We start from the raw sequence: 13,994 nt of genomic DNA, 5'->3' as shown, positions 1-13,994 counted from the left end.
TTGCTCCTATTTGAGATTTAGAGTCAGATAAATCCCATCCCAGAGGCTGAGGCTCAGTCAAGATTGAAAGGTCTGGTTCAAATTCCTTAGGATTCTGGAGTTTAGGATTGGGGGAGCTACAAGCCTTTTGTGTTAGTGCTTTGGGGCCTCTTTTGCTCCATCTGCCCTTGGCTTTCTTGCTATATGTGTCTATGAAAAATCTTTGTCATGAGGGTGGGAGGGTAGAACGGGATGGGGCTGGCCTATGAGAACATCTGCACTCAAGGTCCCCTGTGGCTTCTGAGATAAAGCCTCACTGCCCATAAGCTTAGTTGTGGATGTTTCCTTTTTTTTTTTTTTCTTTCTTTCTTTCTTTCTTTCTTTCTTTCTTTCTTTCTTTCTTTCTTTTCTTTCTTTCTTTCTTTCTTTCTTTCTTTCTTTCTTCCTTCCTTCCTTCCTTCCTTCCTTCCTTCCTTCCTTCTTCCTTCCTTCCTTCCTTCCTTCCTTCCTTTCTTTCTTTCTTTCTTTCTTTCTTTCTTTCTTTCTTTCTTTCTTTTCTTTCTTTCTTTCTTTCTTTCTTTCTTATAATTGTACTGATTTACATTTCTTGGACTTCTATTATTTGGGAATGCTTGTAAGTAAAACAAAATTTTAAATAAAAATGCTCAAATGCCCCTTTCTTTTGAATGGACATCCTTTTGTTGTTGTTGGCTTTTGATGATTCAAAAAACATATATTATTGTCACACTTTAGAGTGACCCTGACCTGACCTGGAAGAAGCTGCTTTCTAACAGTCTACTGGTACCCATTTTTATTTGTGTATATGTCTTATCTCTGCTATGAGGTTAAAAGCTCCTTGGAGGGAGGGCAGGCAGGAACAATGACATCTTATGTTTCTCTTGCCTTCTCTTCAGTACCTAGCACAGTGCACTGTTTATACATTTGTTTGTTGCTGTTAATAGACTTTGTTGAATCAATGAGTCTTAGGAAAGGAACTAAAGACTTGCTGCATGTTGCATAGAGGGGCTGATAACCTGGGATGTCTATGAAGCCAGCTTCCCTGGGGAGGGCAGCTCCCTAAAGGGCTCCCAACCTCCCCATGGAGATGCCAGGAGTAACTGCAGCCCGAAATGGCATCAGACCACGGCCTGCTGGCTAAAATTACCCTTCTGCTTTATCATCTTGAGAACATTAAGGGCTGTTGTTAACAGATGTTTTCTGTTACACGTTATTTGTTAGTCTAATGAAAGGAGGTGCACTAGCTTTCAAGACCTCGGCGTTCTACAGAAGGTTTTATATGAGAGGCTATTGCACAGCTCTGGTGAAGAGAGCGTCTCCGCCAATTGTGCTTGGCGGGTCCAGCTTTGATTTTGATGTTTGCAACCATTTGCATTGTAATTTTAGCTCTGGTTAAATGTCATTTTTAATAACTCCATCTATGGTGCGTAAATGTCTGAGCAAGCACAAGAGAGGCGGGAAGGGGAAAGAGAAAGAAAGACAGAAATGGAATTCTTGGTCAGCAGTTATGAGTAGGATTGCTGAGGATGGGGAGCCAGCCCGCCCAGCCATGCAACAGGGAAAAACTGTACCTCCTGTTGTTTGTCCTCTGAGGGTGGGGACTAGATGCCAAGGCTAGAGAGAGGGAGAAGATGAGAGAAAGGTCACTTAGTCCATCCCTTGTGGAGAGGGGGTGTAAGGAGCAGAGAGAGAAATAGTCTGTATGCTAAAGGCTAAGTCCTTTCCCGATGTACAAAGGGACACACGTGCCAGCTTAACAAGCAAGCCCAGCTCCCACAGTGAGCCTCAGCTGGAAGATTGAGAAATCAGGACACAGTAGGGGTTAACAGGATAAGTCTTCTACAGCTAACATTCTTTCTTCTTTTACTCACAACCATGTAGGTTGCTATTCTTTGGTGACTTAGTTACACTTTCCAGTGACCTGTCTATTTTTCTCATCTTTATCCCAGACACTAAAGACGTCCTGGAAAAATTTAGATCCTGGAAATTCAGAGCCTCGTCCACAGGGTTGGCTGGCCCCCATTATTCCATATTTAATCTAGCCATCTAGGTCACTCTCACCCAAAAAACATCCATGTTCTTCACTCACACCAGTTTATTTGATAGCTTACATATTCCTAAGTAGTAGAGAAACTGGCAAAGTCTCCATTTTCCAGTTCAGCTAATTGAGGTAAATGACCACACAAAGGAAAGGAGGGAAAACTAAGATGTTTAAGTTTTGCATAATTGACTCCTATTTTTGCTGCTTTTTGGTTAACAAAGTATTTTCTTTACAATAATCCTATGAGGTAGGAGATTCAAATATTATTATTCCTATTTTACAGAAGCAACTGAAACCCAGAAAAACATACAAAACTAGTAAGTATTGGGGCTGGGACCTGATTTTCTGATTCTAGTACATGATACTTTTTCTCCTTTGTGGGTTTATTACTCTTTGAAAGCTCTTCCATTCATTACCTCTTGAGTTACATGTTTTCTTTCTGTCCTGTGTCTGGGAAACTTCAATCACCTTTCCTTTAGAGTCAAAGCTACTAAGTATCCCTCTTATTCCCTTTCACTCTTTCTTATCAAAGCAGATTACAGCCAGTCCTTGAGTCTTCCTTAAAGGGGGCATGGTAATTGAAATATAGATATATGTGCATAGTATATGTGTGTGTGTGGTGGTGGTGGTGGTGGTGGGGGGTGATGACTGTATGTGTGTAATTTTTTTTTCAATGTTGACAATAAACTTGTTGGCCCAGACCAGGAAAGCTCCAGCTGCCCATCCCATGTACAGCTGGGAACAGAGAGAGCTGGCAATAAAGAGAGGCTGGAATAAAAACGTCCCGGGCCTGTTTCATTTTAGGACACCAATAAAAGATACCATTACCCATAAAAAGTCCCTGTGTGGACTATGCCCTGCCACACCATGGCCCCTCTGCCTTGGGGTGGGAGCTGAAGGTTTCCCAGATGTGTGGGGAGGGAAAGAAAGAGCAGAGAGGAGGCAAGAGCAAAAAGGCAGTGTGACACGTGGCATCATGTATCGCCCCTGAAGGGTCAAATCTGACATCCAGACCAGGAGATGAATTCGCAAAATGCTCTTCAGGTTTTACTTCCTAGATTAGAGGGATGAAGTATTGATTGAAATTCAAATGAATTAGTATCATTTAAAGAAATTTTCTTCCTAGCAATTTTTATAGTCAGTGGTCTCTGGTTGAGATCAAAACCAACCTTGATCCATTCCCCCTCAAAACTCTTAACTAAGGGATATACCTATGAATTATTTGAATCCTTTCCATTTTCAGTCCAGTCAGTCCTCTGTTCTTTACCAGACCAACAGGGCTTGGTTCCATTTCCCCTGGGACATCTATATGGAATTCTTTGATCCCTTTTTCCGTTAAAACTGCTGGGCTTACAAGTCATACCCCATGTCACATTTTCCCTTCCCTAGTTTATCAAATCCTTTTTCCTTCCCCTTCTCCTCTACCTCCTCCCACTAAAAAAGTAGATGACTTTCTCCTACCACATTGTCTAAACAGGAAACTCCCCCAGCCCTCCCCTATTCACCACTTCACAAAAGGCACTTAACCCTTGGCCCCTACTTAATCCAAATAGGTAATCTCATCTACTCATTATTACTATTTAGCCCATCACTCTTCTCTGGGTATTCTCTCTAAATTTATCCATGTGATTCAACAAGGGATTCTAAGTAAGATAATAAGGGTCAGAGTAGATGTCAGCAGATGCTTTCAGCTCCCCAAGATCCTGAACCTTTAAGAACCTCAGGGGAAGAAAGGAGAAGACATTTGTGTAATTTTCTTCTAGAGAGCATCTATTTCCAATCAGTCAACTAACTAACAAGAATTTATTGAGTACCTACTATGTGTCAAGCATTGCTAGGCACTAGGAATACAAAGAATGAAATAATCCCTACTCTCAAACAGTTTACATGCTAAAAGTGTGTGGATTATGTGTGTGTGTGTGTGTGTGTGTGTGTGTGTGTGTGTGTATGAAGATTTACATTCCATACAAGAGGAAGACAAGGGAATGAAAGGGCAGAATGGAATCATAAAACATTCAGACTGAAAGAAATTATGGAGAGTATATAGTCCAGATCTCACTATTGTTTAAAAACTGAGAGAGAAGGGATGACGCAATTTGGGAAAGGTTATCCAGGGAATTCATTGTAAGACCTGAACCTGAAGCTCAATTTCCTAACTCAGAGATCTTGTTTTTCTCTCTGTCATTGCTATGTGGTTTCCCACTTGAGATCCCAACTTAGAGTTAAGTTAGCAGTATATGAGGTAGAACAAGGGGACTGGGATAGAGGGAACTTTACACCCTTAGCTTTAGTCCGAACTCTGATATTTCTAAGAATCCCCATATCAACACCTACCAAGATTATAAATACAAGGACCTTGCTTGGTCCTATCTGCTTTCTGCTTGGGAGGAATATGGTAATCTGTGGATGATGGGAATGGAAAGAAAGAGATTAGTAAATTAAGCACCTACTATGTGTCAGTTACTAGGAATCCAAAGATAAAAATGATGATAGATTGATATAGACACAGAAGAGAGGTCTTTGAGGAAAAAAGGAAGAAAGGAATGAAAGAAAGAAGAGAAGGAAGGAGGGAGGAAAGAGAAATAAGGAAGGCTGGAAAGAAGAATTTTTTTTTCATTTTTTCATTTTACAGATAATGAAACTGAGATCCAGATAATTTCTATGACTTGCCACAAGTAATGAGGGACAGGGGTTGTATTTAAACTCAGGTCCTCCAAAGCCAACATTCTTTCCATATTAATAATACCTAGCACTTATATATTACTTTAAGTTTTGCAGGTAATCTATCTGGTCCAGTCCAATCTCTTCTCTAATATCTCTAACAAGTGGGTCAACCAACTTCCTCTTGAAGGCCTCTAATGACAGAGAGCTTAATTCCAGTCACTGGTCCTTTTCTTCTGTCAAGGATCAAGTTGAACAAGTCTGATGCTTCTACCCAACAGCACCTCTGATGGAAGTTTAGTATCATGATTCACTCAAGCCTATCACACTAATCCCTTGCTTCTTCAACTGGTCCTCAAATGACATGGCTTCAAGTGTACTCATCCTAGCTGACCTTCTCTAGGTGTTCCCCAGCTGTTCAGTGTTCCTTTGGTTCAGTTCTAGGTAAGGTATTCCAAATGTAGACTGACTAGTGCAACATTTATAACTAGTACATGGCTCTCTCTCTGGAATGGGCTCCTCCGAAGAGCCTTTCAGAGCAAATCCAAATCTCTATTCAAAACCCTCCATAAGGAAGAACAAATTCTTCCTTTCATTAGAGCTCTAATTCCTTGAACATACCCTCTACTCTAGAAAAATCTCTTCTACCCCAGGTGCTCATTCTTTCCCAAGCCATGCTTGTTCCTGATTCTGCCTTTTTTGTCCAATCCAAATTCTTTAACTCTCATCTCAGTAGTCACATCTTGAAGCTTTTTCTCCCTGTTTACCCTATGGGCTCTAGAATTCCAAAATCCTACAAAACATCTAGCCTCTATATTACAATTCATCTCTTGGTGATCCATTGTCTCTCTCCAGTTTCAATAGTGGAAGTCTCATCTATTCAATTCAGTCCAACATTTATTAAGCATCTACCATATACAAAATCATTGTGCTAGATCCAGCAACAAAGACAAAAACCTCCAAGGAATTTACATCCTTATGTAAAGCAGGACTGCTATCTGTTGCATATTTCTGTGACTTTGGAACCAAGGAACACCAGTAAACAGTTCTTATATCCAGTAGAATCCCCTTTACAATGCCATAGATAGTCTGACACAGGATTGGACATGCACTAGGTACTCAAAAATATTTGCTTCCTTGCTCCATTCAAAACTAGATCATGTTACAAAAGGCAGTCAAGAATGGAGATCCACTGGGAAATCTGCATAATCACCTTGGGCCACTTGGTTAAACATTGAATTGTTTGCATGAGAACAAAATCAGTTTTTTAAACTGGTGCAGTTCACATTTATAAATCTAGTCATCCAAATTTCCAGGCAAAACTGCTTCTTTGTGGCCCCACTTTGAACACATATATTCCCCTTTCACTTAACATCAGTTCTCAAATTCCTAGATGGGACATCAATCTCTTATAGGTTTCCTCTCTGTATTATACATTCAGCCTATGGCACATCCCCCAAAGGGCACAAGGATACATTCAGATGGTTGAGTTCCTGTAATTACAACACAATGATTTTTTGAGGTCCAGCTAATCCTCTGAGGCAGCTGACCCAAATGATTTCTTGGAGAGTGTGTATATGGCACACACTCAGCACCAAGTACTATGACTCCCAGGTTCTACTGGGTGCTTGTTAGCTTTACTCAAGTGTTAAATTGAGTAGGGAAATTGGGAAGCAAGATCTCACTGAAAACCAGATGTTGCATCTAAGCTGCAATACATTAAAAAATAAAAAATAAAAAAAATAGAAAACACCCTTCCAGCCAATGAGTTAACATTATTCAGAAGCCATCCACAAACATGAGGTTAAATGAGCCACCAAAAGACAGATGGCTGAAATCGTGTTACTGCCTGTTTATCCCAGCAAGTTTGTGTAGAGCTGTCCAGTATGGGTCAGTTCCCCATTGCTACACTAGTAAGGTTGGGGGTGGTGATGACATTTATGTTTCAGAAAAGAAGGGCTAAGAATATCTACTATATACTAGGTCTTAAAAAAATTAAGCCTCTGACAAAACACTGCCTCTTTTTTGAGATTTTTCTGGTAGGGGTCCATGACCTTTTTTGCTACAGGCATTGTGAAGTGGGAGGTTCGGAAGTGGGAGGTGAAAAGGAAAAAACCAACAATAATCCTAGAAAATGGCATAGCAGAGAAGTGGGAGAACACTAGGCCATAGTATTATATACACTATCAGAACTCCAGTCGTCTTAATCTAGTGTGGGCCCTGGACCTCGATGGCTCCAGAGGGGAAAGTGAGGCTGGTGATTCTGCAGAGCCCTTCCTCACTTAAATCCAACCCACTCAGATGTCATGGAGTCACCTTCCTGATGTCATGGTCCTCTAAGAAGGAAGGACAAATGACAGAAGCCCTGACAGAATCGGTTTTTTTCTTAATTATTTTTATGTTACAACAGAATGTTCTAGCTGGAGTGAGGAAAGGGAGTCTTTATGGAGAAATGAGTATGATGTAAAAAACAAAAAAGCATTATGTATTAAATTTTAAAAACTGAATTAATTTTTTTTTAAAAAGTGCTTCAGATAAGTAGATATCCCTTTGTCTCTTGAACCTCTTCTACCCACTCTCCAGATTCTTACTTCTCCTTCCATTGGAGCTGATAGCTTACGACAACTGTGAGATGGATTTTGTCCTCACTACCAACCCAAAATAAGAAGCGGGAGAGGGGAATTTAAAATGAAAGTTATGTTGGAAGTTCCCTGCTAACAAATGGTCACATGTGACATCCACTGAAAAGACAAAAGGAAATTTCAGGTTTTCTTTTCCTTCTCTAAGACTAGGACCTAATTCACAAGCGGACTTTTCCTCATTGACACTTCCTTTCACTTTTTAGTGAATTGGATTGAAACCCTGATCCTATAAAATGATCATCACGATCAAAATACCAATCTTAGATTGATTGTGGGCTCTTCTGATTTACATTTTCTCTTGTTTCTTTCGATAATCATGTCCCGGATTAATGGAAAATAAGTGGAGGTTGGTGGGTTTTATCTTCCTCTCAAACCTCCCAAACCCTAGAGAAAAGAACAACTTTGTAGCGGGAGAGTTTTTTGAGTATAGGCAATAGAGAATTTAGAAAAAAGGCAAGAGGAAGTTCCGTTTTAGCCAAAAAGTTTTAACCTTTCACTCTTGCTTTTGTTTATTTTTGTAGCATCCATGTTACTAGTTTCTGCCCTGCCCACAGGAGGGAATCTTAAAAAAAAAAAAAAAAAAAAAAAAGCCCAGTTATTAATGTGGTCTCTTTTGTTGTAACTCATTGCGAAGGCAGCAACCCAAGGGTTTATTTTCTCAACGTGCTTGGCATATCTTAGCGCCCTAGCTCAGACCTCAGAGTTTGATTTGGGAGGAATCCGAGCCCCTGGCTCGCTCTGACTCACTGAAGAAGCCGCTGCCTTTCCCTGCTATCTCTCTGAAAGCAGGGAGGGGGTGCCTGGTGTCTGGGAAAATCACCCGCCAGAAACAAACCATGTCCACCTTGTGGCTTGCAGAAATCTCTCTCTCTCTCTCTCTCTCTCTCTCTCTCTCTCTCTCTCTCTCTCTCTCTCTCTCTCTCTCTTTCTCTCTCTCTCTCTTTCTCTCTCTCTCTCTCTCTCTCTCTTCTCTCTCTCTCTCTTTCTTTCTCTCTCTCTCTCTCTCTTTCTCTCTCTCTCTCTCTCTCTCTCCTTGTCTATTTCCCTCTCTCTTTCTTTCTTCTTCTCTCTCTTTCCCCTCTCAATCTCTCCCTTTATTTTCCTCCCTCCCTCTCCTTTCCTCTCTCTCTTTCCTTCTCTTTCTCTCAATCTCTCTTCCTCTCCCTCTGTCTCTTCCCTTCCCTCCCTCCCTCTCTCCCTTCCTTCCTTCCTTCCTTCCTTCCTTCCTTCCTTCCTTCCTTCCTTCCTTCCTTCCTTCCTTCCTTCCTTCCTTCCTTCCTTCCTTCCTCTCTCTCACCTGTTTGTCTCCTTCCCTCTTACTTTCTCTCTCTCTCTCTTCCCCCCTCAGTCTCTCCCTTCCCCCTCTCTTTCTCTCAATCTCTTTCCTCCCGCCTCTTCAAGTAATGATTCAGCTTGCTTTGTTGAAAAGACATCTATTACTTCACTTTCTAGTATATCCTATTCTCTCCTCCTCTATCCACCACCCCCACTTTTCTTTTAAGGGGGCACACATCTCTTTCTCCAACTCTAGAAAATAGCTCCCTGATGCTTCGGGGAAACTAACTTACAAACATGTTGGCCTCCTTTGGGAGTAGGCAGTGCATTTCCAAGGCCAAGGGGCCAGAAGGAAGTTAGAACATGTGGCCAAAGCTGGCTGGAAACTGAATCTTGGAGATCTGCCTAGTGCCTGCTTGGGCAACTTAATATTACTGTGAATATTATTCAAGATCTGTTAGGTCATAGATAATGGTCTCAGAGAAGGGGGAGCAATGGTCAATGGTATATTTAGTTTGGGGCTGAAAAGAAAGTTAAAATCACAGAAAGAAATTACTTTCTCCACCCTACCCCCATATTTTGAGGTATTATAAGATCATAGCCCTAGAGAAGCTCTTAACCAAGGGTCTGTAAACTTGTTCTTAAAAAATATTTTTATAACTATCCCAAGGCCATTGTTTTCCCTTGTAATCTTAAGTATTTTGTTTTCTGCATTTAAAAACATTATTCTGAGAAGGGATCTATAAGCTTCACCAGAATGTCAATAGAGTCCATGACCCTCCAAAAGATTAAGAATTCCTAATCGAGAATAAGGATCAGCAGACTATGGTTGAGGTTTTTGTGTAGCCCATGAGCCAAAAATGGTTTTCATATCTTAAAAACAATAAAATTTTATTTAAAATTTAAAAAAAAGATTCTTAGCCTGTGGGTTGTACAAGAACCAGTGATGGGCCAGATTTGGCTTATGGACTGTAGTTTTCTGACCTCAGGGCCAAAGTTCAGAGTCCTCAGAGGCCTTCACTTCTTTTACAGATAAACTGAGGTATAGAAGTGAAAAAGGAGAGCTATTCTTAGATCAGTAGTCCTCTCTTATTCTCCAGAACCTTCTTTTACCTTAAGACATGACAAGTGGAATAAGCATCTTTGCTTTATGGGGGGATGTTATTGGTGTGATTTGAACTGGACACTTTTGCTGCTGAGTTCCCTGAGAAGTGGCTGGGCTGATGCACATGGGATCCAGATGCCCAGAAACCTAGACTTCCACGGACAGTCAATGGCTTTCAGGGCCTTTCTCCTAACCTTCTGTCTCTTGGCTTGACTAGAGTAATGATGTCTCCACTTGTCTCCTGGGAAATACTGAGCCAGGAGTAGTAATACATTTCTTCTGTCTACCACCATGCTGGGCCGTGACTATGCTAATGGAGACCACCTTTTTTTCCAGGCAAGAAGTCTTTCTGGCCATGACTTTCTAAGAATAGAATAATTCTCTCCCAAATCAGTTAAATTACTTGACTTTTTTCTCTCTATGCTTCCTAGGGTCTTCCATCCTTTTCTATCCCTCCCCCATTTCACTAGTAGCCCTAGTAAAGTCATAGGGAAGTGCTGCTGTTCCCAGAACCTTGCACACCTGTCTTTCATTTTGGAGGCACTTAAAAATGTTTGTCAGATAAATGAATGGTGATACTCACACCCACTCTGTCCATAGCAGTTCATGGATTTTTGAGGCATTTTTGCGGAGATTATTTCATTATTCAAATTATCTATTTAATCATCTTCTCACTGCTTTCTCCCAGTGCTAGTGATTAGCAGTTCCAGAGATAATAATATATGTAAAGAGCCAAGCACAGAGCCTGGCACATAGTTACTGCCATATAAACATTAGTTATTATTATTATCATTATTATTATTTTCCCTGGATGTTTTCAATATACTGAAATTTCTTGGGTTTGTAAGTAATAGGGAAGCTGACTCTTCTGTCTGGCCCCAGTTGGGGACTTACTCCCTAGTGCCCCAGGAAGATAATTTGATTAAATCTAACCTTTCCAGAGTCTGCCTCCCTAAACTCCCTCTTCTCAGCTCCTTTTGGAAAAAAAAAAAAGCCTCTCCTTCTTTCTATGGAAAGTCACTTTTCCAGTTGTTTCCTTTGACTGGAGGGAGACAGAGAGGGTAAAGGAGACAGTTTGCTTCACCTTTGATTCATTAGGAATAACAAACCCGACTGCCAAAAGCACTCTGGAGGGAGGAAGACTTGGCCAAATGGGGCTCTTTCTCTTCACAGAGAGATTAGGCATGGCCACAGCTTTGCCATTAATTACAGAGGCACTTTTTGATCCCCGTTTCCTGCCTGACCTTATATGAAGGCTAGTTTTCTGTGGCCATGTCTTTCTAAAAGCAAAACAAAACAAAGAAAAAAAAAAGGCCAAACCATCACCCAACATGAAAGCCCTAAAGCTCCTGGGAGTCTGATGCTGGAAGAAGAGAGCTGTGGCTTCCCTCCGACTAGGGAACTTATTAGTCATTTCATAGATGCTGTGCTGTCCTAATTTCCTGGCAACAATGATGCTGTGCAATATGAATATAGCCTTTACATGGAGAAGCTAATGATAGGAGAGGGGATCGAGTGACTTGTCTCCTACATTCGCCGAGTGGGTAGTCACTGGGCGGCCCTAGGAGCAGTGGAACACCCTGAGGAACAACGTTCCTTGCACAGGGGAAGGGACACCTCCAGAGTGTTTACAAGCCTTCCAGTACCTCTGCTTCTCCCAAATTTCTTTTAATTTCCCTTACACAACTTGAGGAGGTGCTGATACATCTTTAGATCACCTTTCTCTCCTCTTTAACAACTGCAAAATAGGTGTCCTGGAAGCAACTTGGAATATAAATCTGAAGGGAAATAGGAGATCTTTATGAACTCTTTAGGAATTTGAATCCTCTCTCCACCCCTTTTCTCTGCTAAATCTAAGCTTCCAGGGAGACATGACTGCCCCTGTAAAGTTTGTGTAAGGCCTCCTATCAGAGGACATGGAAATGTGTAAAAGTTTTCTCGACCGTGGCAGTAAGGGACTCTTAGTGCTTAGCCCCTACATGCAAGTAGCTAGTATTTATATAGCACATTAAGATTTGCAAAGCACCTTAAAAGTTATCTCATTTGACCCTCACAATTACCCTAGAAAGTAGATGTTATTATTTCCATTTTATAGATGGGAACACTGAAGTTGAAAAAAGGGTGAATTACTCAGGATGACAGTAAACACCTGTGACAGGACCGGAATTCGGATCTTCTACTTGATTCCAGGTTCAGGACTGCCATCTCTGTGCCACCCAAACTGCTCACTAGTCCTTCTAGACAATTTGATTAATTCTCCAAACACCCAAACAGAATAGTTCCCCACCAAAACACATAAATAAGCCCATCCTTTAGGAGAAAGTTGATGTGTGTGTGTGTGTAAAAGCTAGTCCTTGGCTCCAACCAGTAATCCAGGCAAAAGTTAATAATCCCCATCCTTTTTTGAGAAGCAGTAATAAAAACAACCCACACGTATATAGTGTGTTAAGATAATAAACTTTTAGCATTAGAAAGACCTTGGAGATCACCTAGTCCAACTCCTTTATTTTATCGGTCCACCAGACATTTTCCTTAAAAAGAACTCTACAGAGCAGATAGTACTGGTATTAGCATCTCCATTTTACAGATGAAGAAATTGAGGATCAGAGAGCCAAAAGGACTTGCCAAAAATCACAGAGTTAAGTGTCAGAGTCAGAGCCAGTACCCACCTCTCCAGACATAGGGTCTAGAGCTTTTCCCACTAAGATTCCCCTCATGCCAGCATTCCCTCCGACTCCCCCAGTCTTGTCTAGGAAGTTTCATACTGTTTTGTGTTTTTGTTTTTGTTGTTTTTGTTTTTGTTTTAAGAAAACAAAAACAACAAAACTTTCTGCCTAGACTGCAAAGTCCCTTCTATGGACTGACTCATTCTGCTCGCTAGGGTGTTGCTTTCGCTGCTATTTCATCTCTAGCACCCATTAATCCTCTGACATCCCTTTCCAAATCCTTATAGAGGCCCCGGCATCTCAGCAGTCCAGGCTTAGGGAGAGGGCAAAGTGAACAAAGCGAGGGGTGTCCACCAGACAGAACACTTGCTCTTAGCTGAATGACTCCCGGGGTCCCCTTTCGATGACTCTCGGGGTCTCCTTTCGCCCCATCCCTATTGGCAAGGGATGGTGGGGATAGGGGTGGGGGATATGGGGCTGAAACCTAGTCCGGGCTGGAGGCATCCTCAGCCTTCTGGTACTCATTAGAATTAAGTGTTTCCCATTAGACGTCCTCGGTCCTCATTAGTGAGCTGCTGCCCTCCGCCCCTGCCCAGGATGAAGGGTTTCCTAATGACTTCATTTGGGTGGCGGGGCGGTGGGTGGGTAGGATCCCCCTCTCTTCTGCGGCTCCCGACCTCTTTCCTCCCGCCAAGTCCCGGGGTCACTTACTGTCCTGGGGCGCCGCCTCGCTGCCGCTGCTCCCCCCTGACGGCTCCTGCATCCCCCGGCTGCCGTCCCGGGGCTCGGCCCGGGGCTCGCGACCTCCGTTTCTGCCCGCGGCCGCTACCTCCTCCAGGTCTAGGAGGTGGCTGACGCTGAAGTTCTTTCTGGCCTGGGCGCAGTCCCCCGGCTCCAGGAGGCGGCCGCCCAGGGGCTGCTGCGGCCCGAACGCCTTATCCATGCTGAAGGCGCCGGAGGTGGCGGCGGGGGCAGCGGCCGGGGCGCTGGGGCTGTCCATGCCCCCGGAGGGCGGGCAAGCCTCCGAGCCGCGCGACCAAGGAGCTCCGGCCACCCGGAGCCTCTCTCTGAAACACACTTTTTAAAAACCTCGCCCCCAATTCTGCCCCACTGCACCCCCCTCACTTTTTCTAACTTTTGTTTCGCCTCGTGCCGTCTCTGTGAGATAACAAACTTTTGCTCCCTTTCCTCCTCTTTCTCCTTCGCTTTCTCCCCGAAGTTGTTAAAAAACACAATCTCCTCTTTCCACACGCCCCTTCTTGAAGGGAACCTCTTTCCTTCGCCTCTCCCTCCTTCCTTTCGCCGCCTCCTCCCTCCTCCCTCCTCGTCCTCCTCCTCCTCCTCGTCCTCCTCCTCCTCCTTCTCGTCCTCCTCCTCCTCCTCTTCTTCCGTCTAGTCCTCTCTCCTTATCCTGCTTGTGGAGGGGCGATGGGGGTTGGGGTGGGCGTGGAGTCAAAATAGGGGAGTCAAAACGCAAAGGCATAAAAAGAAGCTTTGGGAATCGGGGGTATTGGAGGAGGAAAGGAGCAATTATTTTTTTTTTTCTTCACCACCCCCAACACACACACACACACACACACACACACACACACACACACACACACACA

The 13,994-nt window shown here is 42.9% G+C and overlaps 1 protein-coding gene across 2 annotated transcripts in view; it reads right to left on the bottom strand.

Moving 5' to 3' along the window:
* Positions 1 to 13,685, bottom strand: part of PRRX2 (paired related homeobox 2) — a 67,488-nt gene extending 53,803 nt beyond the window's left edge. For both annotated transcript variants that reach the window (XM_051980172.1, XM_051980173.1), the window contains exon 1: positions 13,099 to 13,685. In XM_051980172.1, coding sequence (XP_051836132.1) covers positions 13,099 to 13,387 — 289 coding nt within the window. In that variant the 5' untranslated portion in view covers positions 13,388 to 13,685. The remainder of the gene's footprint in view (positions 1 to 13,098) is intronic.
* Between the last annotated feature and the right edge of the window lie 309 nt (positions 13,686 to 13,994).

This window comes from Antechinus flavipes, chromosome 2 (genome assembly GCF_016432865.1).
Source record: "Antechinus flavipes isolate AdamAnt ecotype Samford, QLD, Australia chromosome 2, AdamAnt_v2, whole genome shotgun sequence".
Taxonomy (NCBI): domain Eukaryota; kingdom Metazoa; phylum Chordata; class Mammalia; order Dasyuromorphia; family Dasyuridae; genus Antechinus; species Antechinus flavipes.
The sequence above is the reverse complement of the archived record's forward strand: the minus strand, read 5'-3'. Positions and strand labels throughout refer to the sequence as shown.